This window comes from Vulpes vulpes, chromosome X, assembly GCF_048418805.1.
Source record: "Vulpes vulpes isolate BD-2025 chromosome X, VulVul3, whole genome shotgun sequence".
Lineage (NCBI taxonomy): Eukaryota > Metazoa > Chordata > Mammalia > Carnivora > Canidae > Vulpes > Vulpes vulpes.
The window spans coordinates 31,277,320-31,305,215 of NC_132796.1; the positions used below are offsets into that span (position 1 = coordinate 31,277,320).

The following is a 27,896-nucleotide window of genomic DNA, read 5'->3' on the forward strand; positions in this document are numbered from 1 at the left end:
GCCAGTAGCCGCTCCTATTCCATCCCATTCTCTGGAGTCAGTGAGATCTAGTGGGGACCACAGTCTACACCCCTAACAAGCATCAACAAGGTAAAATAAAGTGATGTGAGGCAAGGTAGTTGGCATTCTATTTTCCTTCTCTCAACATGTGAGCCAGGAACAGTGGAGAACTGAGCCTCCAACTGCACCTAGCATCAATGAAGTAGAATGAAGTGGTGACAGGTAGAATTAGTTGGCACTCTGCTTCTTCCTATCTCTTCTCTTGGTCATTTCTCTTAATCTCATCAGGGAAAAGACCCCCACCCCACCCCACCCTTCTGCAATGAGGCAATGTAAGTCAATGCCCCACATTCTACTTAAACAAATAATTTTGAATTCTCATTAAACAAATGAAAACACAGAGAAGCTGAAGGGAAAAAAGTAAGTTAAAGAATCAAATTGAAGTACTGGTACTGATAAAATACATTAAGTTAAATAGATATTTCGCTGGATGTGATCAAAAAGAGACTGGAGATGATGGAGAATAGAATCAGTGAATATGAGGACAAATCAATAGAATCATCACAGACTAAACAACAGAGAAAAGACAAACTGAAAAGAAATGCAATTCAGGGACCTGTAGGAAAATAATTAAAGAAATAATAGCCATATCAGAGCCCCCAAGGGAGAGTCTGTGACTAAAACATAATTCAAAGATATAAATATCTGAAAACTTGTGATGAAATACATAAATCTAGAGATTCAAGAAGCTAGTAAATTCCAAATAGTTTAAAGCAAATGGAATCCATGGTAAGACACAATAATTAAACTTCAGTAAACTGGGCAGCCCGAGTGGCTCAGCAGTTTAGCGCCGCCTTCAGCCCAGGGTGTGATCCTGGAGACCCAGGATGGAGTCCCACGTCGGGCACCCTGCATGGAGTCTGCTTCTCCCTCTGCCTGTGTCTCTGCCTCTCTCTATCTCTCTGTGTCTCACATGAATGAATAAATAAATAAATAGAATATTTAAAAATAAATAAAATAAACTTCAGTAAACAAAAGACAAAGAAACAAACCTTGAAAGCAGCCAAAGGGAAAATGCATTACTTACAGGGAAAGAGCAATTCAAATGACAAAAGATTTCTCATCTAAAACCATAGAGGCAAGAAGAAAGTGATACTTAAATTCTAAGTACTGAAAAGGAAGAACTGTGAACTGTAAATTTTATATCCTGAGAATATATCCTTCATGAATAAAGGAAAAATAAACATTCTTAGATGAGGGAAAAGAAAGACAATTTGTTACAAGCAAACCAGCCCTTAAAAAATGACTGAAGAATATTCTCTAAACACATAAGAAATGGTTAACATAAGGAGAATTAGAACTTCAGAAAGTGAAGAATATCAAAATGAGTAAAATATTAGTAAACTCTCTTCTATTGAATTCCTTAAATTATATTTGCTGATTGAAACAAAAATTACAACACTTTGTGTTATGGAGTCTATTTATCTACATATTGCTATGTATCTATCTAGAAGGAGAGAAAAATCTTAAGATAATTATATATGAAATATGGAGTACATAAACTGATCTAAATAGAAATAAGATATATTGATTATATTTTCCTATTTTCTATATTTTTGATGCTCTGGTATCTGGAATCTTGTTGGGAACTGCCTCTCCCAGGGCTAGCAAATTCCTAGAGATAGTAAATGACTCATTTGTGATCACCTTTTATATGCAAACTAACAAATTAGAGCTCCTGCCTCCCACACCTTTCTGTAAGGCTTTTACATTCTAGACCAATGTTCTACCTCTATCACCCCCAGGCTGGGAACCCTTTCATTCCAAAACCTACTGAAATTATTCAAACTAGCCAATCCTAAACCTGCTTAGCCTGTTTACCATATCTTGCTCATTCCTTCTTATGAAAACCACAATAAAGACTCTTGCCTGTTCCTCCACCTCATGACTGACTCTGGTACTTCTCCATATAGCCCTGCATGGCATGGCATGCCTCCTGTTTCTAGGTAGAGGCGAGTACAAAAACTTCTTCATGACAGTCATTTCTATGTCTACATGTGTTACCAGATGTGATTAAAACAAATCCTGGGTGCATTTTAAAATGTAAAGTATATATGCTTCATTCAAAGTAGCTAAATATTGATGCCTGTGGACAACAATAGGTTGTATATGTATATTGAATTACCATTTAAAACAACTAAGAAAATTATGTGAAGTAATATATCCCAAAACACTATAAATCAGTTTGAATCCTAAAATATGTTCAAGTAACTCATGACAATATCACTACAGATAACCCTAAGATATTAAAGAAATAAAGCAGTATTGCAGGCAACTCTAAACATGTAAATCCAACAACTTAGGAAAAAATGATCCATTTCTAGTAAATTCCAAACTACCAGAATTCAGCAGCGATGAAACAGATAATATGAATAGTCCTGTAACTATTAAAGAAATTGAATTCATAATTGAGAAAGTTCCAAAAAGAAATTTTCAGGCCCAGTTGGCCTCAATGGCAAATTCTATCAGATATTTAAAGAATTAACATTAATCCTTCTCAAACTCTTCCAAAAAAAAGAAGAGGAAGGAATACTGTTTAACCTATTCTGTGGCCAGCATTACCATGACACAAAACCCAGAAAACCACAATAAAGACAAACTACAGACTAATACTGTTAAACAAAATGTCAGTAAATTGAATCCATCACTATATAAGAAAAAATACATACACAACCAAATGGGGTTTATTCCAGAAGTAAAGGCTGGTTTGGTATTTGAAATTCCATTATGTAATCCACTCTGTTAAAAAGATTAAGGGGAAAAAATTCACATGTCAGTTAATATTAAAAAAGCATTAGAATAAGTCCAATATCCATTTCTTAGAAAACTCTTTACAACCCAGGAATAAAAGGAATTTCCTCAACCTGATAAAGAGCTGACTTGATAAAACTACAGCTAATGTGGGATTCGATTATGAAACATTGAGTACTTTCTTTCTAAAATAGGCAATAACCCAAGGATGCCATTCTCATCACTTATTTAATATACTGTTGAAAGTCCTAGCCAGTACAAAATGGCAAGCAAAGGAAGCAAAAGGCAAATAGAATGCAACGAAAGAAATCAACTGTTCCTATTTTCATATCATTAATGATCTATCAGAAAATCCCAAGGGATCTTAAAAAAAAGTTGGTAGAAGTATTGAGTTCAGCAAGCCTACAGTAACACAAATCATATTTATATATTTATATATACTACCTGTGAAAATGTAGAGACTGAGATTAGAAACATAATACCACTTATAGTCTCTCCAAATAAATGAAATACTTAGAAATAAATCTAACAAAATGTGTATAGGACTTATATACTGATATGACAAAATCAAATCACAAATAAATGAATGGAGAGATATGCTGTATTCATGGTTGCAAAACTCCATATAGTAAAGATATCAGTTCTATCCAAATCAATCCATAGGTTTGATGCAATTCCTGTCAAGATGTTCACACCTTGGGGTGGCTGAGCAGCTCAGTGAGTTAAGCATCTAACTCTTGGTTTCAGCTCAGGTCATGATCTCAGGGTCCTGGGATGGAGCCCCAAGTTGGGCTCTGCACTCAGCACAGGGTCTGCTTGGGATTCTCTCTCTTCCTCTCCCTCTGCCCCTCCCCCTGTCACTTGCACAGTATCTCTCTCTAAAATAAATAAATAAAATATTTTTTTAAAAAGGTACTCACACCTTATGCAAATTTAACTCAGCACTGCTAAGCAAATAGTTCTTATATTTCACTAATAGCAAATTCTGTAAGAGGAAAAATTAATAAATTGCACATCATCAAACTATTTTTCTCTGTAAAAGCCCATGAGAAGACGATGAAATGGGAAAGTACAGAGTGGGAGAAGATATTTGCAAAACATGTGATAAAGAGTTAGTATCTAGAACACATAAAAAGTACTAAAAACTCACAAAAATAAAGTTAAAGTAGAACATGATCAAAGAACATAAGCAAGTATTTCACCAAAGAGAATATACTGAGGGCTAATAAGCACATGAAAAGGTGTTCAGGATCATTAGTCTTTAGGGAAATGCAAAATAAAACCACAATGAGATTTTACTACAAACACATTGGAATGGTTAAACTAAAATATCCCAACTACATGAAGTGTTGGGAAAGATGTAGAGAAATTGGATTGCTCATATACTGCTGGTGGACATGTTAAGGGGTACAACCATCCTGGGAAACTGGGAGTTTTTTGTAAAAGCAGACATGTGGCTGGCTACCTTATCACCCAACAGTGGCACTCCTTTATCACAGAGAAATGAAAATTTATTTCTGCATAAAAACATGTGCATGAATGTTCATGGCAGATTTATTCATCATAGACTAAATCTGCAAACAACCCAGTTGCCCTTCAGTGGGTGAATGGTTAAACAAACTGGCCCATCGATAACATGAAGGACAGCAATATAAAGGAATGAAGCATTGATAAGCACAACTTGATCAAGTGTCCAGGGATTTAAAGCTGAGTGAAAAAGCCAGTTTCAAAAATTTACTTATGATATGATTCCATTTATTTAATATTCTTGATTTGACAAATTTACAGAAATGGAGAATGGATTAGTGGTTATGATGATTCAGGGATGGAACAGGGGATCGAGTAGGGGTGTCTTTAAAAGGTCAACAGAGGAAAAAAAAGGTCAACAGAGGGATCCTTGTGGTGATGAAGCTTTTCTGTATCTTGACTATATCAATATAAATATTGTGGGGTTTATTCCCTATTTTTATCCTTTATAAAATTATTTATTTATTTATTTATTTTAGAGAGAGAGAGAGCTCAAGTGAACATGCAGTGGGAAGGGGCAGAGGGAGAGGGAGAATCTCAAGCACACTCCCTGCTGAATCCAATGCAAGGCTTGATCCCACAACCTTGATGTCATGACCTGAGCTGAAATCAAGAGTCAGATGCTTAACCAACTGAGCCACCCAGGAGCCCTGAAATATTCTGGTTTTTATATTGTTTTATAGTTTTACAAGATGTTACTGTGGGATATAACTGGGCAAAGGATACATGGGATCTCTCTTTTATATCCTAAAACTGTATATTTATAATTATTTTAAATATTTTTGTATCGTATATGAGTGATATAAGAGAATAATCCAAAGGATATAGATCTACACTGCTTGGTATCCAAGTATCTATTGTTTAAAAGATAAACCATTCATCTTTTATGTTTATATGACTGCTAATAATCAGAGCTAAATAAGCAGAGTTCTAGCATTAGCATTTTTTTTAAAGATTTTATTTATTTATTCATGAGAGACACAGAGAGAGAGAGAGGCAGAGACATAGGTGGAGGGAGAAGCAGGCTCCACACAGGGAGCCTGATGTGGGACTCGATCCCAGGACTCGATCCCAGGACTCGATCCCGGGACTCCAGGATCACGCCCTAGGCTGAAGGCCGGCTAAACCGCTGAGCCACCTGGGCTGCCCTAGCATTAGCATTTATTAAGAGTATATTGGCTTACTCTTTATGAGAGATAATTGCTGTGTCTCATGTTGATTTAGTTAACATATATCATGTAGTTTGACAATCAACAATAAAATGTTATTTGAAAAGTAATATGTTTTTGAAACTAAATGTTGCTATTTATGAATTGGAGAATGTCCTTAAGAGCTCAGTGTTTAGGGGCTTCTGGTGGCTCAGTCGGTTAGGCATCTGACTCTTGATTTGGGCTAGGTCATGATTTTGGGGTCGTGGGATTGAGCCCCACATCCAGCTCTGCACTCAGCATGGATCCTGCTTGAGATTTTCTCTCCCTTTCCCCCTTTCCCTCTGCCCCTCCTCCCAATTGCATGTCCTCCCTTTCTGTAAAAATAAAATAAATAAAATCTTAAAAAAAAAAAAAGAGCTCAGTGTTTAGTGACATTTACTGTGCATGCTGCTGCCTAACGTAAAGCATGCCCAGGTCTCCAGATAATTGTCATGAATGTTTATTAAATTATGTCTGCAGCTGAGCATGACTTCACATTTTTAATAAAATTTCTCTTCCTATTATGTCAAATGACCAATTTTCCACACAAATAAGCACAGGTTCCAATCACATAGATTTGTAATTACGATTTATAGCATAAAGCAGGTGGATTTCTTAGCTAGTCAGTGAAGCTACTGATTTTATTGTAAAAGACAAAGCTACAGCTTTGCTTATGCAAAGATGTCTGGATGCCTGCCCTTTAGAAAAGTCTGTAAACCTGAAATTTAGACCACTAACATCACTAGAATATTTCTACTCAGAAAACAGAAATTGAACTTATTTAAATAGTTTATGTAAGGTCTAGGTTTGTAAAATGGAGCCCAAGGTGCAGTGCCATTTTGGGGGGGGGGGGAGGGGACATTTCATGCAATTTTCTTAGTTGCAGAAATATAGGTGAATATTCTGACAGAGAGAAGAGAGAAGACTAATATCTGCTCAGGCATTATAGGCCTTTAAAGCAGGTATAATGGCTGATATTTGGATGGATGGAGAGAAAGGAAAGTAGAGAAATTTTAAATGATGAACTTTTGGTGAGACATGGTTTTCTTGTAGTAAAATTTGCTTATAATAAAATTTCCTACAGTGAATTGAAACTTGGTAACTACTACTGACATGCAGCATTTCCTCTTCTCACATCTGATATACTTCCTGTTTCATTGAAAATATAGGGTCAAATCAGAGTCTAATTGTCTAGTTCTTCCATTATACCAACCAGCCTAATTTTATTTTCATCCCTGTGTCTTGCATTCCCTCCCATTATATCAGAAAAGTTCTCTTTTGGAGTCCTGGTTTCCAGGACTTAATTCTCTCTTGATTCTCCTTCTCTCTCTCTAGTAAGTCCTCTTCATTCTCTTTTGCACATTTGCCCCCTGTTCCCATCCTGTGACTTCCTAGAGGCCCAAGGCTCAGTCTTCTCTTCATTTCTAGCCACACTCATTCCTGATAAGGTCTCCCCATTCAGTCACACATGAAGTTCTAAGAACTTCTAAACTGATAACTCCAGCTTCAACCTCTCCTTTTTTTTTTTTTTTTTTTTTTTTAAGATTTTAGTTATTTATTCATGAGACACACAGAGAGAGAGGCAGAGACATAGGTAGAGGGAGAAGCAGGCTCCTTGCATGGAGCCCGGTGCGGGACTCGATCCCGGATGGGATCACGCCCTGAGCTGAAAGCAGACACTCAACCGCTGAAGCACCCAGATGTCCCCCTTCAATCTCTCCTTAAATCCAGTTCATATAGCCACTTGCTATCTCCATAGTCCCCACCATGGATGTCTACAAGACTTCTCAAACTTCCTTAGGTGCTATAGGCAAATGACACCTCATCAGAGAGGCCTTCCTGGACCACTCTATCTTTACATCCACATAACTCTCTAACCCTTTATTGTTTTATTTATACCATACATACAAATACATTTTATTATTGTTTGACTCCTACCCTCACCCCCTGACACATTCTGGAATGCATGACTCAGGAAAGCAGGGGATACATTTTTTTCCACCATTTTATCCCCAGTGCTTATTATAGTGCATGACATATAATATTTTTTGAATGAATAAATGAAAGTATAAAACAGTGTAGAAATAATGTATACTGTACAAAATGGGATTATATGAATGGAATTGGAATAGTACCTTTCCATAGCAAAACACTGATATGTATATTACATTAGCTTTTTCATAGGAGGAAAATCTCACTTAGAAATTTAAATAACTTTCCCAATGCTAGCAAATAACAGAGCAAACATTGAAACTTCTAAAGCTCATGCTCTACACTATATCATAGAGTATTCCTGTAGTAAAGAGAGAGATCTTACATGCACATACATACACATACGCTTGCATGCGCGCATGCACACACACACAGTATGATGCAGGGGCAGGGAGGACATGGTAATTGATCAGTAAAGTATATGAGTTGTAGTAGTAGACATTTATTTTATCTTAGAATTTTCTGTGGGTAGTTTTAATTGAAAACAAAATTAGCTACTTTTCCAAGAAAATATTCAATTCCCTGAAATTAATTTTTCAATCTTATTTATCTTTTCTATTTATGAGGAAAAATGTTACCATAGAATATTAGGACTGGAAGGAACATGAAGATATCCTATTCCAGCACTCAAAGTCCAAAACCCTTCTCTCATCACTGTCAGTGCTTATGCAGCATGTATTTGATGGCCTTTAATCATGGAAAAATCTCTCATTCATTATGCATCTGGTCAGAAGGCTTTTTCACTCATTTTGAGTCAACAATGAAGTGTTTACATTAAAATCAATATTTTAAGTGTTACTTTGTTTTTATTTTTGCTAATGAATTCTTAGACTTAAAAAGCGAACACAAAACTTCAGCTTACAGTTGCTTAGTTCCTGGTGTAAAATTTGCCTCAGCAATCATATTTGTGTTGAATAACTCCAAAATCTACTTTTAAAGCATTATATATCCCAAACTGAACATTTATTTTCTAAGAAGCATGGATATGTGTCTTTGCCCCAATTACCTGTTTTAGTAAATATGACCTTCCACTTACTGCTTACTTTTTCTACACTAGTCCCCTTGGTAGTGTCTTCCTTGAACAACTTCTTCGTTAAATCTCAAGCATTAGCTAGCTCTTCAAAAGACAGACAACGCAAAGCAGCAACAGTCTCTAATCCTTGACAAAGAAAACACAATCCCTGATATGTCCTTTTTGTTATTCATTAGATGCCTCTATTCAGATGAGATACAAGTAGAAAGGGAAAAATGTTTCATCCCTAGTTTTTCCATGATCATAGCAGCCAAACAGCAATCCGAGTCAACTTTCTTTATCTGCTCTATGTTATGAGAGTCTGGAAGTAGAATTTCTGTAAGCAAATTCAATGGCATCCCATACTTCAGCCTCTAACATAAGAAAATATAATTTCATGGATTAGTTTGCTAGGGCTGTAATAACTAAACACTAGACTGGCTATTAAAAATTACTTAAACAGGGATCCCTGGGTGGCACAGCGGTTTGGCGCCTGCCTTTGGCCCAGGGCGCGATCCTGGAGACCTGGGATCGAATCCCACGTCAGGCTCCCGGTGCATGGAGCCTGCTTCTCCCTCTGCCTGTGTCTCTGCCTCTCTCTCTCTCTCTCTCTCTCTCTCTCTCTCTCTCTGTGTGTGACTATCATAAATAAATAAAAATTTTAAAAAAGTATAAAAAAAATAAAAATAATAAAAAAAAAATAAAAAAATAAAAATTACTTAAACAAAATGAATTTATTTTATCACAGTTCTACAAGCTGGAAGTCCAAGATCAAGGAATTGGGGGGTTTGTTTTCTTCCAAGGCATTTCTCCTTGGGTTGTAAATGGTTGCCTTTTCACTGTATCTTCACATGGTCTTTCCTTCGGGGTTTGCACATTCCAGGTGTGTGTCTGTGTGTCTGAATTTCTTCTTTTTATAAGGACACCCATCATATTGGACAAAGGCCCACCCTGACAGTCTTATTTTAACTTAACCTCTATAAAGGCCCTAACTCCAAATATAGTCACATTTTGGGATACAGGAGATCAGGGCTTCATCCTGTCAGTGGCTGGAGACCAGTGGCACACATAATTCAGCCTGTAGCTTCTCCACAGGAACCAATGAAAGGACTCTTCTCCAAACTACCACATTAACAATTATGTTCCATTTTTTAGTCATAACTTAAAGACTTTTGAAATAGGTTATTGAAACTATAAAGCATCCAAGTAGAAAGTGCATAGATTTCATGTTTGAAATGGTTGATGACAAGTCATGTTCATCTTATACTCTTATTTAAAATTAAAATTTAGGGCAGCCCGGGTGGCTCAGCGGTTTAGCACTGCCTTCAGCCCCGGGCATGATCCTGGAGACCTGGAATTGAGTCCCATGTCGGGCTCCCTGCACGGAGCCTGCTTCTCCCCCTGCCTGTGTGTGTGTGTGTGTCTCTCTCTCTCTCTTTCTGTGTGTGTGTGTCTCATGAATAAATCAATAAAATGTTAAAAAAAAAAAAAAAAAGATTTCTCCAAAAACCCTTTAAAAAATTAAATTAAATTAAAATTTAAACTTGTACTCTTGGGACGCCTGGGTAGCTCAGTGGTTGAGTGTCTGCCTTTGGCTCAGGGCGTGATCCCAGGATCTGGGATCAAGTCCCACATCGGGCTCCCTGCATGGAGCCTGCTTCTCCCTCTGCCTGTGTCTCTACTTCTCTCTCTCTGTGTCTCTCATGAATAAATAAATAAAAAGTTTTAAAAAATAAAAAGAATAAAACTTGTACTCTTATTTAAAATAAACCGTGGTAACCAAAATAATAGCATGACTTAGGGTGCTAATATGTTTCTTAGTATCTCTTTGATTACCTGACATGGGTCATTCCTACTGCCATGCTAAATATTAGAACTTATGCTGTGAAAAGCAGTAATGTCATATCACTAAAGTGATTAAAAATGAATCTCCTAGAATGAAATACTTTCATATCTAAAATGAGGATTATGCTACTCTCTTGAGAAGATTTTCTTCTAAGAAGGAAGGAAACCTCATAGCCATTAAAGCATTGTACAATTTCTGTATTTCAAATGAGAGATCAGTCAATAAATATTTCTAACACCTTTAATCAAAAGAGCAATCAAAGTAGCAGTTTTAAAATATACTGAATAAAATTTGAATGCTAAGTGCAACAAGGCCATAGGAGATTTCAAAGGCAAAACAGTAATATCACACTTTGTAACATTTCTCAGATACTAAGCATGAAGTATTATCAAGGTTTCAAAAATTCTGTAAATAATATATACCTCTCATAAAATATATAAATCCATAAAATTAATCATGTAAAATAAAATGTGCATATCCCCCCATGCTTATTAGGGTTTTGAATCTGAAGAATGATAACTGTAATAGAAAAAAGTAAGTTTGTGTGGTTACCATATGGAAATGGGAGAAAACAGAAAGAAGCAAGCTCAGAAAATGTTTGAGTTTAGAATATGTTTATCAACCTAAGAAGTATAGTAATCATCATACTAACTGGATTTCCTTGGCAGAAGAAAGAAAAAATTGATGTGGTTCCTCTCAGCTTCCTGCTAAATACATATGAAGATGCTGAAACAAGTCTCTAGCAAGACTGAAAACTGAAACTGGCAGAAAAGCAACTCCAAGAACCTAGAAGCACCTAATACAATGCCCAGATGAGAAATATAAAATAAAGGCCAAATGCTTGCTCTTGGATAGATCATGAATAGACAAAAATGTCAGTTACCCCAAAAGTATAAATGCAGGGTGATTCCATTAAAAGTACTATTTTAAAATATAAAATAAAATAAAATAAAATAAAATAAAATAAAATAAAATAAAATAAAATAAAATAAAATATTTGCCACCCCTGGAGCTAAAGAACCCTTCATTCCATACATGGAAAAAATTCTTTTTAAAAATGAGCTGGAGGAGGAGGCAGTTAGTCCCACTAGAAAATAACACATGTGTAATTACAACAATGTGGCACATACAAATGAAGAGAAAGAAAGACCAAAGAAATCTAGAGAATTCAGAAAAAAAAGTAAAATATGTATAGACATGCCATGAAGGCAGCATTTCAAGTCAGTGAACTTTCAAATAAGTGGTTTCGTATAATTAGTCCCCTATAGAAAATCAGCAACATTGGATACATTTCTTCCTCATTTCATATGTATGGTTAAGTTACAAATGGATCAAATAACTATAAAAATGAAAGCATTTAGGTGTTAGAAGAAAACACTCAGGACCCCTGGGTGGCTCAGCGGTTTGGCGCCTGCCTTTGGCCCAGGGCACGATCCTGGAGTCCCGGGATGGAGTCCCGCATTGGGCTCCCTGCGTGGAGCCTGCTTGTGTCTCTGCCTCTCTCTCTCTATGTATGTCTATCATGAATAAATAAATAAAATCTTTAAAAAAAAAAAAAGAAGAAGAAAACACTCATAGTGATTTACAGGATAATGGGAAAACCACAGAAAATAAAATTCATTTGTGAGACACAAAATGAACTTGATAAATTCTCCAAGTTCTTTTTGTTAAATTTTATTGATTTCATGGAAGCTAATAATAGCACAGTGATTCTTACTATTCAAACATGACAGTTAAGGAAACTTAAGATCACTTCAGCAGGGAGCTATTTCTACTTGTAGACTGGTAAGACATTACAGTCACAAATAGGCTACTGGATTTGTAATTAAATGGGCTTATTTATCATAGCATTGTCTTTCTATACTTTCAATTCAAATATTATAAGAAACATGGTGTTGGTAATGAATTACCCCTTTGTATCTTTCTCTTGGCTCCTTACACCATCTAAATGTCTAGGTTTTATTTTTAGCCATACTAAAATCTATTTCTAGTGGTAACACAGAATTTTGTAAGGGCAAATGATCATTCCTGAACTTGATTTCCTTGGGGATGTGTAAATCATTTATTTGACTCAGCTCTTGTTCTTATCCTATTCCAACTCTTTATCCTATCCTATTCCAGCTCTTGCTGCTTTTATCCACTTGAATGCAATGATTCATTAAACATCTAGAGTTCATAAAGACAAAGTTGAAGACGGCAGACATTGCTTAGGTATCTTAGTTAGCAGCACAAACTTTCACTGGGACTTTGGCAAGTTTTTTAACCAAACTGTCTCAGTTTCTCCACCTCTAAAATGAGAAACATAGTAGCGTGTAATTTACAGTGATTTTCTGAACATGAAGTGAGGTATTGTGTGAAAAATACTTAGCACAGAGCCTGGCATATAGTAAGTACTTAATAAATATTAAGTTATAACCATATTAATTATTAACTACTATTAACTATGCTATGAGACAGAACAGTTTCATTTCCTGAAGGAGTGATATTTAAACATTTGTAAGAATTTTGAGGCAGGACATTTTGCAGAGGGGCCCTTTTCTTTTCTTTTTTAAGATTTTATTTATTTATTTTAAAAAACCCAGAACTTAATGTATATGAATATTTATCTGATATTTACTTTTTATTATTTTTGTTTTTAAAAAATATTTTATTTATTTATTCATGATAGAGAGAGAGAGAGAGAAAGAGAGAGGGAGAGACATAGGTAGAGGGAGAGGCGGGGCTCCCTGCGGGGAGCTCGAGACTCAGTCCCAGGACCCTGAGATCATACCCTGAGCCAAAGGCAGTTGCTCAACCACTGAGCCACCCAGGTGCCCCAGAGGGGCCATTTTCTAAGTCTTTTCTTGATGTTCTTAATAGTTTAGTACAGTGTTCTCATCTGAGACAAAATGGCTTTGAAAATCATTGATTTTATAACAAAGAATATAAAAACCAGAATACAGTCAAAAATCTCTTCTGTTCTTATAAAGAAATAGTGTTACTCTCCAAAATAAAGGAAGACATCTATCCCTTGGAAATCCTCACTGTTTTAAATACCCAGAAGCTCACCACGCTTCCAACCTCCCCATGTCCCCATACTTGTCCAGTAGGTAGGATGCATGTTTTTTTTCAAAGTGTGGCCACATGACTATCTGCTTCTGGAATGCATAAGGAGCTGTACTTAAACATACAGCTTTTGGGCCCCAGCCCAGACTGAATAAACCAGAATCTATAGGTGGAGCTGAGCAGGCTCATGTCTAACAAGTTTTGTACGCAGTTCTTATGAAAAGTGAAGGTTGAAAAATTTGAATTTTATTAGAACACAAGAAAATGCCGTCAGTTTTTCTGTCTTCTGGTGTTTACAGCCTGGAGCAAATCCCCCTTTCTTTTTTTTTTTTTTCTTCAAATCCCCCTTTCTTTCACAAATAAGCTTTGACTTCCCTGGTGGATCAATTAAATAAATGAACAGTTTACTGGTAACAACTTTAGTACTCCAAACAGAAACCTGGAGCTGTTATGGTCTAAGAAAAAGAAATACACAAAGTAATTAAAGAGTCAAAAATTGCTGTGCTTTGGCTTTTGCAAAGTGTAGTAAGACTTGGGGGGCGCCTGGGGGGCTCAGTCGGTTGAGCGTCTTCCTTCAGCTCAGGTCATGATCCCAGTGTCCTGGGATGGAGCTTTGCTCAGCAGCGAGGAGCCTGCTTCTCCCTTTTCTGCTGCCCCTCCCCCATTTCATGCTCGCACACTCTCTCTCTCAAGTAAATACATAAAATCCTTTAAAAAACTGTGGTAAGACTTGGAAAGACTCATGGGTTTTATGGTTCTTTTACCACTCTGGGAAACCCAAGCCTTCACTTTTGACATTTCCTCATCCCTTCCAGACTCTTCAGGAGAAGCTTCTTGCCTCAGGATAAAATATGTTTTTTTAATAGGGTTGATGGCATGTGAGGAAAATTGGTGAAGCCAGTGCTTGGTACTTATAATGTAGCATAAAGCATTTTCTTGCTCCGAAGTGATTTTGAAAAGCTGATAGTCAATACAGGAATTAGGAGATTATTTTCAGCTGTCTATATTCTAAAAATGTTTACCACATTAATAATTATTTTTGTGGTTTTTATAGGAATCGTATTGCCTCCTAAGGGGAATATAGATATCCCAGTGTTATTCATGCCCAACATTATGAAATTACACAAAGCAGTGGTCATTGTTCAAATGATGAGGGCAAACAGAGAAAGCTGGCCAATTGACAATTTTGACGAATTGAGCCCAGAGATGAAAAGGTAACTTTTAAGTAAGGACAATTGAAGAAAAATGGTTTTATTTTGACTGGCGCTGACGTGATCACTTTCTGTTCTGTGTTATGTAATGTAAAGCTCATGATTTTATATTCTCTGAGGTGTTGAAATTTATATGTTCCGAAGAGGAAAATACATTTGTTATGTGGGTAGAATATATATCATTTGACGTTCAGAGGGATTTGAAGTTCAGAGTGATGAGCAAGTCAACCTTAAGTATCAAGTCAATGAATCAGAGTCAGAGACATGCAAAGGGATTCTTTTTGACTGGGAAAATACTTATTGCTGAGACAACAAATAATAAATCTCTAGAGAACAACCTGAAGCAGCTTGTCTTGGCAAAGTATTGGGACTTGGGATGCTGACATTCACCAAGTGATGGCCCTGTGCCAGGTGTGTGTGTATGACACCCTGAGGCAACACCACTATGACTACTGCTGTACTGTGTTATTGCCAGGATACAGATTGCTTGGATTCTCTTTGCTTCACTGAAGTTTAAGCCAACTCCAATAATGATCCAAAATATATGTTTTCTCTGCTTTTATAATTTAATTAAATAATGATCTAGAAATGTTAATTAAAAAGAAATTCTGTCTTTGCCTTACGTGTATATATTTCTTCTCCACATTAAAAAAAAAAATTCTTTTCTGTGAGCCCATTAGTGTCCATTCTGCCACGATTTTCACCATTCCTATAGTCAAGACACCCTATGAATTTGTGGGCCCCAGTGTAAAATGAAAATGAGAGGGCCCTTGTTCAAAAGTGGTTGAGAATTTCAGGACGGTTACAGTGGTGTGTTAAACAAGCATGGAACAATTCTAGGTGTGGGGTCCACATGCTGTGTGTTGCTCAAGTCATGTGCTCATGAAGCTGGTCCTGCCTGCTGTGTCTTCTGTTTCATTTTTAACAAGAAAAGCCAATTGTCAACAATGATCAGAACCATTTTGTACAATTACTGTTGTCTTGATGGTGTATGACAGACTTAACAATATTTTGACAAACGGCCTTTTTTAACCAATATCCCCAAAAAGTAAGTTCTTTGTCACTTTCTTTTTATTATTATTATTATTATTATTATTATTATTATTTATTCATGAGAGACACAGAAAGAGAGAGAGGCAGAGACACAGGCAGAGGGAGAACCAGGCTCCACGCAGGGAACCCGACGTGGGACTCGATCCCGGGACCCCAGAATCAGGCCCTGGGCCGAAGGCAGGCGCTAAACCGCTAAGCCACCCGGGCGTCCCTCTTTATCATTTTCTGATGTCTTGTACTTAATGGCATTTTTTGTGTTTTGTGTTTTGCCTGTCCAATTTAGAATACAACCCATAGGAACTGTATTACCTCTGATTAATCACATTTTAGTCACATCAATAAATACCAACTTTTAAAAGCAGGGGAAAAGCTCTTCAGTTTTAAGTTCCATCTCACAATCTTTGCATTACATTTTTCTTTGTGATAATTCCCCAGGGTTTGCTTTGAAGTGTTCATAACACTTGCAAAAAATGTGGTGTATTTCATAGTTTCTCTCTATCAGAGTTTAAATTCATGAGCTTTGCTAAAATACCATTAAGTTAATAATGAATATTCTCTTTTATGCTAATATTGAAAGTGTTCATATTTTTTGTTCACTCTTCCTAACTAGAACCCTGGGAATAGAAAGTGGAGAAATCCAAGCAATACACTGGATATACCCTATTCTTGGACTTCCTCAGGCACTACATTCTAAATGCCCTCAAGGTAGGTATGCTGTAGAGTCACAAAACACTAAGATTCCAAGTGATCTTAGAGGCTCCTTTAATCCTGTCTCTTCTTGTACAAGCAAGAGAACTGAGGTCCAGAGAAAGTAAATCGTGAAGTGAATAGCCTTACTGGTAGGAGCACCAGGACTGAATCTGGTCTCCTAACAGTAAGTCCAATGATGTTTCCACCAAACCACACCATTTCCTGTTGTTCTTCCTGTTGCTGAAACCCCGGGATCAGCTAAGATAGAAAATAACATTAACTTCAGGCCCCATTATCCCACATTCTGTGAGGGACTCAGAGACCTGCCCTGGATCTATAAGATTCCCAGGTACTTTGGTTCTTGCGTCACATTTATTTGCCAGATTCCAGCTTCTGTGTAACTCTAAGTCTCATCCAAGAACTGTCCTATGGGGACACTGATCCCTCTATTCTCTGTTGTCCCAGACACTAAACTTGTATGATGTCCTCCAAAAACCATTCGGAATGTACTGAAGTTTTCAAGGAGGTTCACTTCACTACCATATACACAACATAAAAATTCCTACTCTTAAAATGCCTTTCTTTTTCTCAGCGACCGCTCTTTTACTTTCCCATACTCCAAACTTCTCTGAAGTTTCTGTGTGTTCTCTTTCCTCAATACTCTTCTCACTTCTTCCACATTGCTTGCTTTTCTTTTTTTTTTTTTTTTTTTTTTATTTATTTATGATAGTCACAGAGAGAGAGAGAGAGAGGCAGAGACACAGGCGGAGGGAGAAGCAGGCTCCATGCACCGGGAGCCTGACGTGGGATTCGATCCCGGGTCTCCAGGATCACGCCCTGGGCCAAAGGCAGGCGCCAAACCGCTGCGCCACCCAGGGATCCCCGCTTTTCTCATCTTCTTTCCAGAGTAAGCCTAAGAAACACAAATCCTCTTAGATATCTGTAGAGCAACCTCTTACCAGGCCTTACACATAGTTCTTCCTAACTAAGGAATACTGAATTGCTCATCTCCGCAAAGAGATATCTCTTTTGGAGCCTCTCACTTGAGCAATACATATGAGCCAAAAGGAGTCCTGAAATTTTGAATTTTTCTTCTCCTTCCAGTATCAATCTTTGGTAGTGAAACAGAGTTAGTCTTCTACTGGCATATATTATTTCACTACCCTTCAAAAGAAGAGAAAATAGTAAATTTTGCTTGTGGATAATGACATTTCCCCAGATACACTGAAGGCCAAGGTTACATAATGCCTTATGTCATTTAATTTTAACTGAAGGAAAAATCCACATATCTAGCAGTACCTTTGACAGTAAATGTCATTTATTTTACTTGAAGTATTTTTGGTCTTAACTGAAAAAATTATCAACACATAAATGTTTCAAATATACTAAATTATCTTCTGAATGCTCCAGAAAAATGCCAAAGCATTTCTTTTATCTCCTTCTGGAATATAATTGTTTGTATACTTTCCATAGAGCTGAATGGTTCAAAATTTATAATACAGTCATCTGATCAAAGTGATATAATAAAGCCTAGACATTACTCTGTTGAAATACTAGCAGCAATGTTGCTCATGTTGACTGCAGACACAGTTTTGTTTTTCCCAGATTAAAGATTTAAAGCAGATTTTTTTCAGTCTGAAACAACGCCTGCGAAAACATAAAATCATAAATTTCTTGCAGTTTTCTTCAAAGAAAGTTAAACATGCTGCAGAAACAAAAAGGCGTTTTCCATCAAGTCACTTCTGTTGGTAATTACTCAATTTTTAAATCAAGTGTGAGTTCTATAAATAGCCTGTGTTGCTTTAGCACAACCCAGTAGTAACATCAGTGTTCTGAAACAGATTGTGTATTAGTTATTAAATCATTTTAGCAGAAGTCTAAAGCCTATTCTGGTAATTATTTTTGTCTACAAATGCCCTTGAGAAAAAAATAAGTACAATTACATAAATACACATTGCTTACTTTCTGTACAGTCCATCCTTCATTCTTCTGAACACATCAGACATAACCTATTGCTTTCCCTGCTCAACTGCATCATCATCGATGTTTACTGTTTCTTTTCTGTTTTTGTGTGTCTGTCACTCAGGTTATTCTTAAACCCCGGATACTTTTGTTGTACTGTGAGCCATCCCTTCTTTTTGTGTATTCCTATCTGCTCCTATCCATTGGGGCAGATAATTGGAAAGGACTCTACTACTGTCACAGTGTGAAGACAATGGAATGCGAATCCATTGTGATTGAGTAATCCGTGCATTGCCAGGGCACTAATTTCCGAAGGACTTAGAGGACAAGACCAGTGACATGATACTAATTGTAACTTTGATCACACTAATTTCCAATTTAATGCTTTAAGACTGAAGCTAATTAAAACCAGAGAAGCCTGTACATTTTCCTCAGTCATTTCAACCCTCTTAATTTACATCTTGCATTTCACTACTTATTCTAAGTTCAAAATGTTCCATATCAACCTGTAAATTTGAGAATTAAAAATGAATTTATATTAGATATTTATAAATGTGGTATGTATTGTGAAAAAACATAAATTTGAGGACATTATTTGATTGTGCAGTTTAGATGAATATATTATTATTGATGCCACAACAGTATGATATAATACATTTTTAAAGCTTTTTTATATTATGATTCCCACTTATTCCTTATATTGTTTTATGTGAATCTGAATTGACAAAAATATAGCATCTAACATATGTATTTTAAAGATTTATTTATTATTTTTTTAGAAGGGAAAAGGGGCAGAAGAGGAAGGAAAGAGAGAATCTCAAGCAGACTCCCCCCCCCGCCACCCCCCCCCCCGGCCTTAGCACAGAGCCTAACATGGGGCTCAATCTCAACACCCTGAGATCATGGTCTGAGCCAAAATCAAGAGTCAGACATTTAACCAACTGAGTCACCCAAGTGCCCCAAGGATTTAATATATTTTTGAGAAATAATATCTTTATTTATGTGGACTCTAATATACTTGGCCCCATGATATTATAGAACTAATGCCAGGGGAATGCATTAATACTCCTTTGTGTAATTAGTAGTTGTATTTAAAAATAATATTTTGGTTTCTCACAAGATCACTGACAACCTCTGTACTTGATATAAGAAAGCATTGAAATTTAATATATATATAAAAATATAAAAAGTTTCAGGGGCACCTGGGTGGCTCAGTCGATTGAGCATCCAACTCTTGGTTTCAGCTCAGATCATGATTTCATGGGTCATAGGGATGGAGCCCTGCATCCAGCTTCCTGCTCAGCAGGGAGTCTGCTTGAAGATTCTCACACTCTGCCCCTTCCCCTGTTTGTGATCTCTCTCTTTTTCTCTCTAACTCAAATAAATAAATAAATCTTTAAAAATATATGAAGTTTTAATGTTGTATATTAAATTAAAATTATAATCACATTTTAACATGAATTTTAAATCATTACCATTTTATTTTTCAATTTTATTTTTAACTGTTAGTGTACTTTGTAAATTTAAAAGCAATTCACAAGAAAAAATCAAAATATTTTACTGAAATAATTTAAATATGAATTTTAAGGTACATATGAATAAAGAATAGGAAATATTTTTAAAGTATTATTACAGTATTATTACAAATAAGTTATAGAACTTATTTTTAAAAATTATTTGAAGGTATTTGCTATAGTATTACTATGTAAGCAGAGCTGGGTATTTGCCACAATGAACATACAGATAGCTGAAAAATTCACATGTTCATGACCACCAGTTGAATTATTGATATAATTAGGTGAGTTCCTGAATCAAATTTTACATCTTAATATAATCTTCTGTAATCTAGTGTATATCTTCCAGGTTAATCTTTGTCATGCTATTTTTACATATTATTTAATATTCTTACTTGCTTCCAAAATGTTAGTGTGTGTGTGTGTTAATGCCAGACAAAGTAAGTCAAAGTATGCTAAAGGATATTTTTCATGACATAATTCATTTTCTTCCATCTCAACTGGAAATGTTTCTCTCCTATAGTTGTCATAGAATGTCAGTCCAGGAAGAGGATAGAACAGGAGGTGGAAGTCACACTGACTGGTGATTTTTTTGGAGAAAGTCCTATCTTAGATTCGACAGATTTTATAGTGATTCCAAAAAGAAATTCACTTGGTTCTTATGAAGATATTGATGGTAAGAGAACCACAGTCATGGATATAAAAAATGATAATAAATAAAAACTCAATTTCCTTAAATTGCAGTTTGCTGGAGCACCTGGGTGGCTCAGCTGGTTAAACACCTGCCTTGGGTTCAGGTCATGATCTCAGGGTCCTGGGATCCAGCCCCATGTTGGGCTCCCTGCTCAGTGGGGAGCTTGCTTCTCCTCCCCACTCCTGCTCTCTCTCTCTCTCTCTCTCTCTCTCTTTCACTATCTCTGTCTCTCTTTCAAATAAATATTTAAAATCTTAAAAAAAAAAAGAAGATACCTAATTCTTTTTAAAAAAGAAGTTGCGATTTGCTGATTCCTCAGTTACATGAAAATCCACACCCAATATGTTTCAGTTACAATATATCCTTAAAATAGTGTTTAGCAAGTGTTCAGTGATGTTTGTTCTTTTCATATAGTGGTCATTTCCAAAAGGAAAATAATTATAGTTGTTAATCTATTTATAAGAATAGATTATTATTCTGTCATCAGTGAGAAGAGAAAAAACTGTAGTAACTAAATTCCACATCCCTTCACTTTTAAACTCTTCCTTTATTTAAGGAATATGATTGAAGCCACGTTTATAGTTTTAAATTCAGAAACACGACCTTGCAAAAGTGTTCTGTAGTTAAAGAAATTGAAAAATTGTCATAAATTAGATGCAATCCCCAAATAAATTTTGTATAATAATCCCTCTGGCATTTAAAATTTTAAAGAAAACTTTTCAACAAGTTAATATGAAGATCTAGCAAAATCAAATCCCAGTGATACAAAGTTTATTTTTCAGCTGTCTTCCAGATGAACTGAGGTAGAATGCTCCTATTTCTCATTGAAAGGGAAATCTCCTATGGCTTTATTTTATTAAAATCAGGGGGGGAAATCAGTGTTTAAGTGTTATTTAAAAAACAAATTGACCACAAAATTAAGTATGAAATTCCTGCAGAAATAATATATCTTCTCTGGTTTTCTCATTCATATCTATAGTTTTTTTTTTTACATTGAATTTAGTATTATTATCTTTGTGTCTGATTTAATTATTTCTGTGATCAAAGAATATAAATGAGATATAAGTGAGAGAGATAGAATATATGAGTATAAAGAGAGTATATAAGAGTAAAATAGCTTTTAATTTTTTATTTTTTATAATGTTGGCTGTTTCTATTAAATAAGAGATGTTCAGGACGCCTGGGTAGCTCCCCAGTTGAGCGTCTGTCTTTGGCTCAGGGCGTGATCCTGGGGTGCGGGATGAAGTCCCGCATTGGGCTCACCACAGGGAGCCTGCTTCTCCCTCTACCTATGTCTCTGCCTCTCTCTCTGTGTCTCTCATGAATAAACAAATATAATCGTTTAAAATAAATATAAAAAATAAATAAGAAATGTTCATTTTTAAATAATTCCAGAAACTTCTAAAGTGATACGAATAGTCATCCCCAGCTCAAGTCAGTCTTAGTTGGGTGGTTGTTACACCTTAATAAATTTGATATATACCCTCTTGAGCTTCCAGCCACACTCAAGGGGTGGAAACATGCTAGGAATTTAACCAGCTATTTTAACCAAGACCAAATGACAATGACAAATAAGACAGGCTTCTCTTTCACAGGAAAGCCTGGACTTCTAGGAGGTCCCAGGGAGTGTGGTGCCTGGGTCCCTTAGATCATCCAGGGACCCAGATTCCTTTTCTCTTGTTGCTTCACTATCCCCAGTGTTGTCCCCTTCTGCAGGTCAATTGTGCTGTCACATCTGCAGTGGAGAGCAATCTGGTTCCCTTGAAAGCCATGGCCTAAAAAAACAGAAAAAAAAAAAAAAGCCATGGCCTGGGGTTGCATACATCATTTATATTTGCATCTCTTATATTTGTATGCCATTGGGCAGAACTCAGTCATATGGACATGCCTAGCTGTGGTGAAGTCTGGGAAATGTAATCTCTTTATCCAGGCCCAGATAAAATTTGAGTACTTTCTATTACTAAAAAAGAAGAAAGGAAAAAATAAATATTGAAAAGACAGTGAGCAGTCTCTGCCCTACTTTATTTACCATGGACTGATAAAATCTATCTGTGGTCAATCTATCCAAAGGTACTTATTAAAAACTTATTACACATTAAATGTTTTTCTGGGCCTAGAAACTCCTACCTCTCATACCTCTCATAGCTCTCCTTCCGTGAAACTCATGTCCCCACTCTTTAGGACAGAGTTTCAGTCACTTTCTGGGCAGCATGTCAAATCCCTTACTGTTTATCTGTATTTGTTGAAGCTGTAATATGTAAAAATGAGAAGTTTTTGTTTTTTTTTTTTTTTTTTTTTTGCTTGCTTTTCTCTGCATGTCTGCTTTTCTCCTCTCTAATCAGGCCTACTTTCTCTGTCTACTCATCAACTTATACACATGGCTCAGTCATGAAGAGTCAACTGCCTTTCACTCTTCTGGATACTCCTTGGTGTCTTCCAAAATAGATCATTCAAACTAGAGTTTTGTTGTTTGCAAACAAGTATTCTGAGAGTAAATATGGGAGAGGATCTAGAAATGATAAATATTTCTTAAATGAATTATAAAAATGTTAAAAAACAATCTCCCCCATACTCTTTCCTTATATGGTTTGGAAGGTAATAATTTAAAAACTGAAGATGGAATTATGAAATGAGTACCTATGTTACAAGTACCCAATGTACTTCATAAAATCTTTGGAGTTACAAAAAAAAGTGGTTTACACTAATTATTGTCTTATTTATTTACTAGCTAGGTATTGATAGTATGTATTGTGTGAGTTAAGAAAATATTAAGTTGCACAGACATTTAATTTGTAATTATGTTAATTTATTAGTTATTTGGTTTTTTCTCTTTGAATTTTAGTTTTGTAATTGCAGAAATGCCAACTGAATCCTAGACTGTTTAAATTTATAAAAAATGAAATAAACATGTCAGGAGAGGGGAATTTTCTATTGGAAGTCTGTTCAATTACTCTATTTTAAAGAGTATCTATTCAAAATGAAATCAGACTGATGGAAACCATTTCCATTTGTCTCAGAAATGTTGTAAGTTTAATACAGATTTTGCTTTAGTGAATAATGTAGAAGCATTAGAGAAAGGTAGGAATTATAATTTTTAAGTAAGTGAAACCCTGCCGACTTCCTTTCCTTCAACCAGTAGATAAGACTAAAGGGAATTCTGATTGTTTATGCAGATCATGGATAAAAAATATCAGTGTAGATTAACCTCAGAGTTCAAATGTGTAACACAACTGTCTATATCCAGTGAGAAATAAAATAAGCACTTTTTATTGAAATGGAACATATTTTAATAAGCAGCCAACTTTTAATAAATGTACCCCAGTAAATGTCCAGTATATTTCTAAAGTAAAATAATTGTTTTGTGTGTCATTCTGCTGTGCTTAAGTGAGTTTTAATAATTGAGTGTTCAAACTTTGATTTCTATTTGAAATCTATCCTGTTGAAGGCAAAATGTTGATGTTTCTGTGACATTGTGAAAGAAGGTAAAAAATAATGCTTATACATAGTATCCATTTTAATATGTTCTTGCTACATGAAATTACTTATACCTTTTTTAGGTTGCAAGCTAAAGAAATTATAATTCTGAAAAATAGAAATTGATTAAATGTTATTACTAAAAAAAAAAGTCTACTTCCTTCTATATAAGCAGGGTCTCTAAGGAAGCTGCCAGTATCATTTTGGGACATTTGAAAGGCAAATTAAGAAAATAGCTCTTGAAAGTACAGCTTTTGATATGGCTCTTATTTTATTGCTTCAATACTTTTCATGATGAAAAATAATACTTAATATTGAAAATAACAATTTGGAAGGTTCGCAGGCTTATATCTTCCAGTGATTCCCTCTAAAATAGCTTTTTCTGTGCTCAATACCACCAAACTCAAGAAATTTATCTATTTTTTGACTAAAGACATTTTAATTTGTGAATGTTTCTGTTCTGAAGCATGTCCTATATAGAAGTAGATTTGTTCAGTCCCCTCCCAAACTTAATGTTTTTCTCTGTCTTTATGGTACCTGAATATTTGATAAATCCATTAACCTCTCCTTTGTCTGGGTTCATTAAAGGCATCTGGTAATAATTTGATTTCTTTTCTGCCCATATTCGAAAGAGGTAATCAACTTGCCTGCACTCTGTAAGTCTACCTGCTTGCCTTTCCCTTCTCACCTATTTCTTTAAGGACAAGTCTGACCACGAAGTCTGAATACTATTTTAGTCTTCAGTATATGCAAAGACAAACCAGCTCTTTTCTCCCTGTGTGTGTAATTTAATTATAGTATACCCAACACATTAAATAGTGTTCAAAAGAGTCATGTTATTCATGCCAGTTTGTACTTCCTTTGGTCCCTTAAATCCATTATGGTGGAAATTTTAAAACTCTCTGGCTTGGACTATAATGCAGTTTTAGGCATGATCACTAATTAAACCCTTATATTCCTGCACACAGGTTAGTGACCAAATGAGAAGTAGATTCAAAATAGGGCAGATGGAGATCAAAATGTTACCTCTATTCATTATAAAGTGACTTGGCACTATGGATTCATTTGGGTTTATTAATACCTTCCACCAAAATGAAGTGAAGTGCATTTACCCGAGACTAGCCAGTTGTAGATTTCTGGCAGGAACAAACAACCTACACATGAAGAAGGAAAAGAAAGTGCACATTCTGGATTCAAGACATTAGGAAAGAAAGAGGTCTGTTCATCTACTCATGTTCCATTCCTTCACCCATATTCACTGATCAGATATGTTGCTCTTCCCCCAATGGCAAGTCATGATGGAGGAGGCAGATTGATGCTGAGACTTTTTTCCTCCTATACTTTTCCTTTCTTGTGAGTGAATAGGCCCCTCTATATAGACATGATAAGCAGGAGATCAGAATCCCCAACACTCCTTCCCATCAGTTGCCCTTTATCTTCATCATCTTTCCCTAAGAGTCCAAAGAACCTTACCAAGCCTTATTAAATGAAAATGCCAGGACCTCTCTGCTCTCCTTCCACCCTGATTCCTCATATACACCATTGAGTTAACCAGGATTGATCACTTTTATATTTCTTTCATTCAACAACAATCTTGTGAGCATCTTTGCTGCCAGATACTTTGCTGAGCCCCAGAGATACCAAAATTAATAAGACACACAGACTGTTGTCAAGGAATTCAAAGAACATCTGTCCAACATGTTGGATTTATGCACCTGCAGTATTTAAATCAATTGGTATTGCCCTACTGGAATATTATTATATGTGGATATTTAGACTGTATTTTGCAATGTCACTTCTATAAAATTACAAATTACAAATTATTCTGTGTGGGCATAATCTCCCCCATAATTGTATTTGTTCTTCCTAAGTAATTCTTGGTCTATGCCTTCTTTGTGCCTCCCTGGGGATTAGTTCAGTGACTATCTCTATGAGATTTTTTCTGTGAGGGTGGATTTATTGTTTAACTGCATATCAGATTCATGCCTCTTCCTTTTATTTTCCAGATGTTCTATAACTTGAGGCCATTGTTCTTTGATTAATCTGTTATCCTTTTTGTGTGTCTGATTTGCTAATTTATGTGTCACACTGGTCTCATTTCCATCATCTTGCTGTATGTTGTTTGCACATCATATGTAAACTCTCATGCCCTGTTTGGTCTGTAATCACTCACAGCTCCTGAGAAACCTGTCATTGGCCCTTCCAAGACCCTACCTTGGCCAATAGATTTGATCCTTTCCCCTGCTTTTGTTCATTTTACTTTCTTTGCTCAACTCATTCTGTTAAGGTTTCTGTCCTAACTGTCCTAACGAGACTGCCCTTCACAAGATGGTCACCTTTATCCAGTATAAACCTATGGTCAGATTTCTGTCCTGAGCTCACTCAGCCTTTCAACATTTGACCCAGTTGAAAGACTTCCTACTCTTAGTTTTCATGACTAGTCTTATTATTTATTATCTCTCTGGTTGCCTCTCCTCCATTTTTCTGGTTGACACCTCTTCTTCTGACCAGGATCTAAATGTTTGAGTGACCAAGGGCTCTGCCCTGAGGGACACCACACACCATTGCGCCAGTTATGTCCAGCATATTTCCAGAAGCTGCTGCTAGTGGTATCTTTTCAGCAATTGTGCCACTTGACCGGCCTCATATCCCAGGTTATGAAGTATAAAGCCAGACACCTTGGGTTCTTCTATTTCATCTTTTTAGGGCCTTGAGAAAATTACTTTATATCTCTATAAACTCAGTTTCTTCAACTGTAACATGGAGATAATAATTGCATCTACTTCATAGGCTGTTTCTGAGGATTAAATATGTAAATGCATGGAATCCTTAGAAAGCCTATTGTTCTCAGTATGTGTTCCATAAGTTTTAGATCTTACCATTATTGTCATTCAAAGCTCTAGTGGGGGCATTTTGTGACAGTTATATACTAGAGTGACCATCTTCAGTTACTGACAAATGATGTTTTATAATGGAAACGTAGTCCTCTCATTGTCATTCAGTGGGTATTCTCATTAGTACACAGAAGAATATCCCTGGAAAAAGAAAATACAAAAATATGGTGCCTACATATTAGATAGAGACTGAAATTGGATGCTAATTGCTGAAAGCTCAGATCAAATATTTATGTTGCAAGAAGTTCCCTTATCTTTTCTTTTTTGGTATCTTGTTTCAAATAAAATGTGAGGCCACCTTGTTTAATTTTTCATTTTGTAGTTTACTGTACTTGTAGTCAGAGCAGAGGAACATGCAGTTATATTAAATTAATCAAAATGTCTGGTCTGTTAAATGGCCTTATGAAAGTGAAGTAAAAACATGTCAATGAAATCTTCCTTCAGAAAGATTTGCAATTTTATTTTTAAAAAAAGTAAGAGTGGTTTGTTCTTCATTACTTGTTCAAAGAAAATAGCTTTAGTGAGTTTATCCAGCCTTCTCTGTTTTCTTTGAATACTTTACTGTCTTCATCTGTTTCAAATTTGTCCCTAGAATTCCATTCATTCCTTATGTGATTATGATGTTCTAACAGATGGGCATGCCCATTATTAGTGAAGAGAGAACAGACATTTAGGGGAAAAACATGAAATACAATGTTCATTATTCTTTGATAGTCATTTCTCCATAATTGAAATCTTTTTGTTGGGTTTATTTTGACATGTATTTCTTACAGATTAAAATGTATATGTTATAATAATACATAATTTCAAGCATATTTTATAATGAATTTGTTATAAATCTATAGTTTCTGATTATATTTAGTCAGGTGTTCTTTTAAAAAAAAATGACTGATGATCCTCCACATTGAATAAAATTCAGTCATTGTCCTGAGAAAATTCACCTTAGTAAATTTAATAACAGGAACCGTTGGCCAACGTAGC

The 27,896-nt window shown here is 35.8% G+C and overlaps 1 protein-coding gene across 1 annotated transcript in view; it reads left to right on the forward strand.

Annotated features, from left to right (window-relative positions):
• CFAP47 (cilia and flagella associated protein 47) overlaps positions 1 to 27,896 on the forward strand; it is a 503,092-nt gene that overhangs the window by 423,959 nt on the left and 51,237 nt on the right. Inside the window, exons 58-60 of the mRNA XM_072744557.1 lie at positions 14,478 to 14,637; positions 16,298 to 16,392; positions 20,377 to 20,529. Of these exons, the coding sequence (XP_072600658.1) occupies positions 14,478 to 14,637; positions 16,298 to 16,392; positions 20,377 to 20,529 (408 nt within the window). The remainder of the gene's footprint in view (positions 1 to 14,477; positions 14,638 to 16,297; positions 16,393 to 20,376; positions 20,530 to 27,896) is intronic.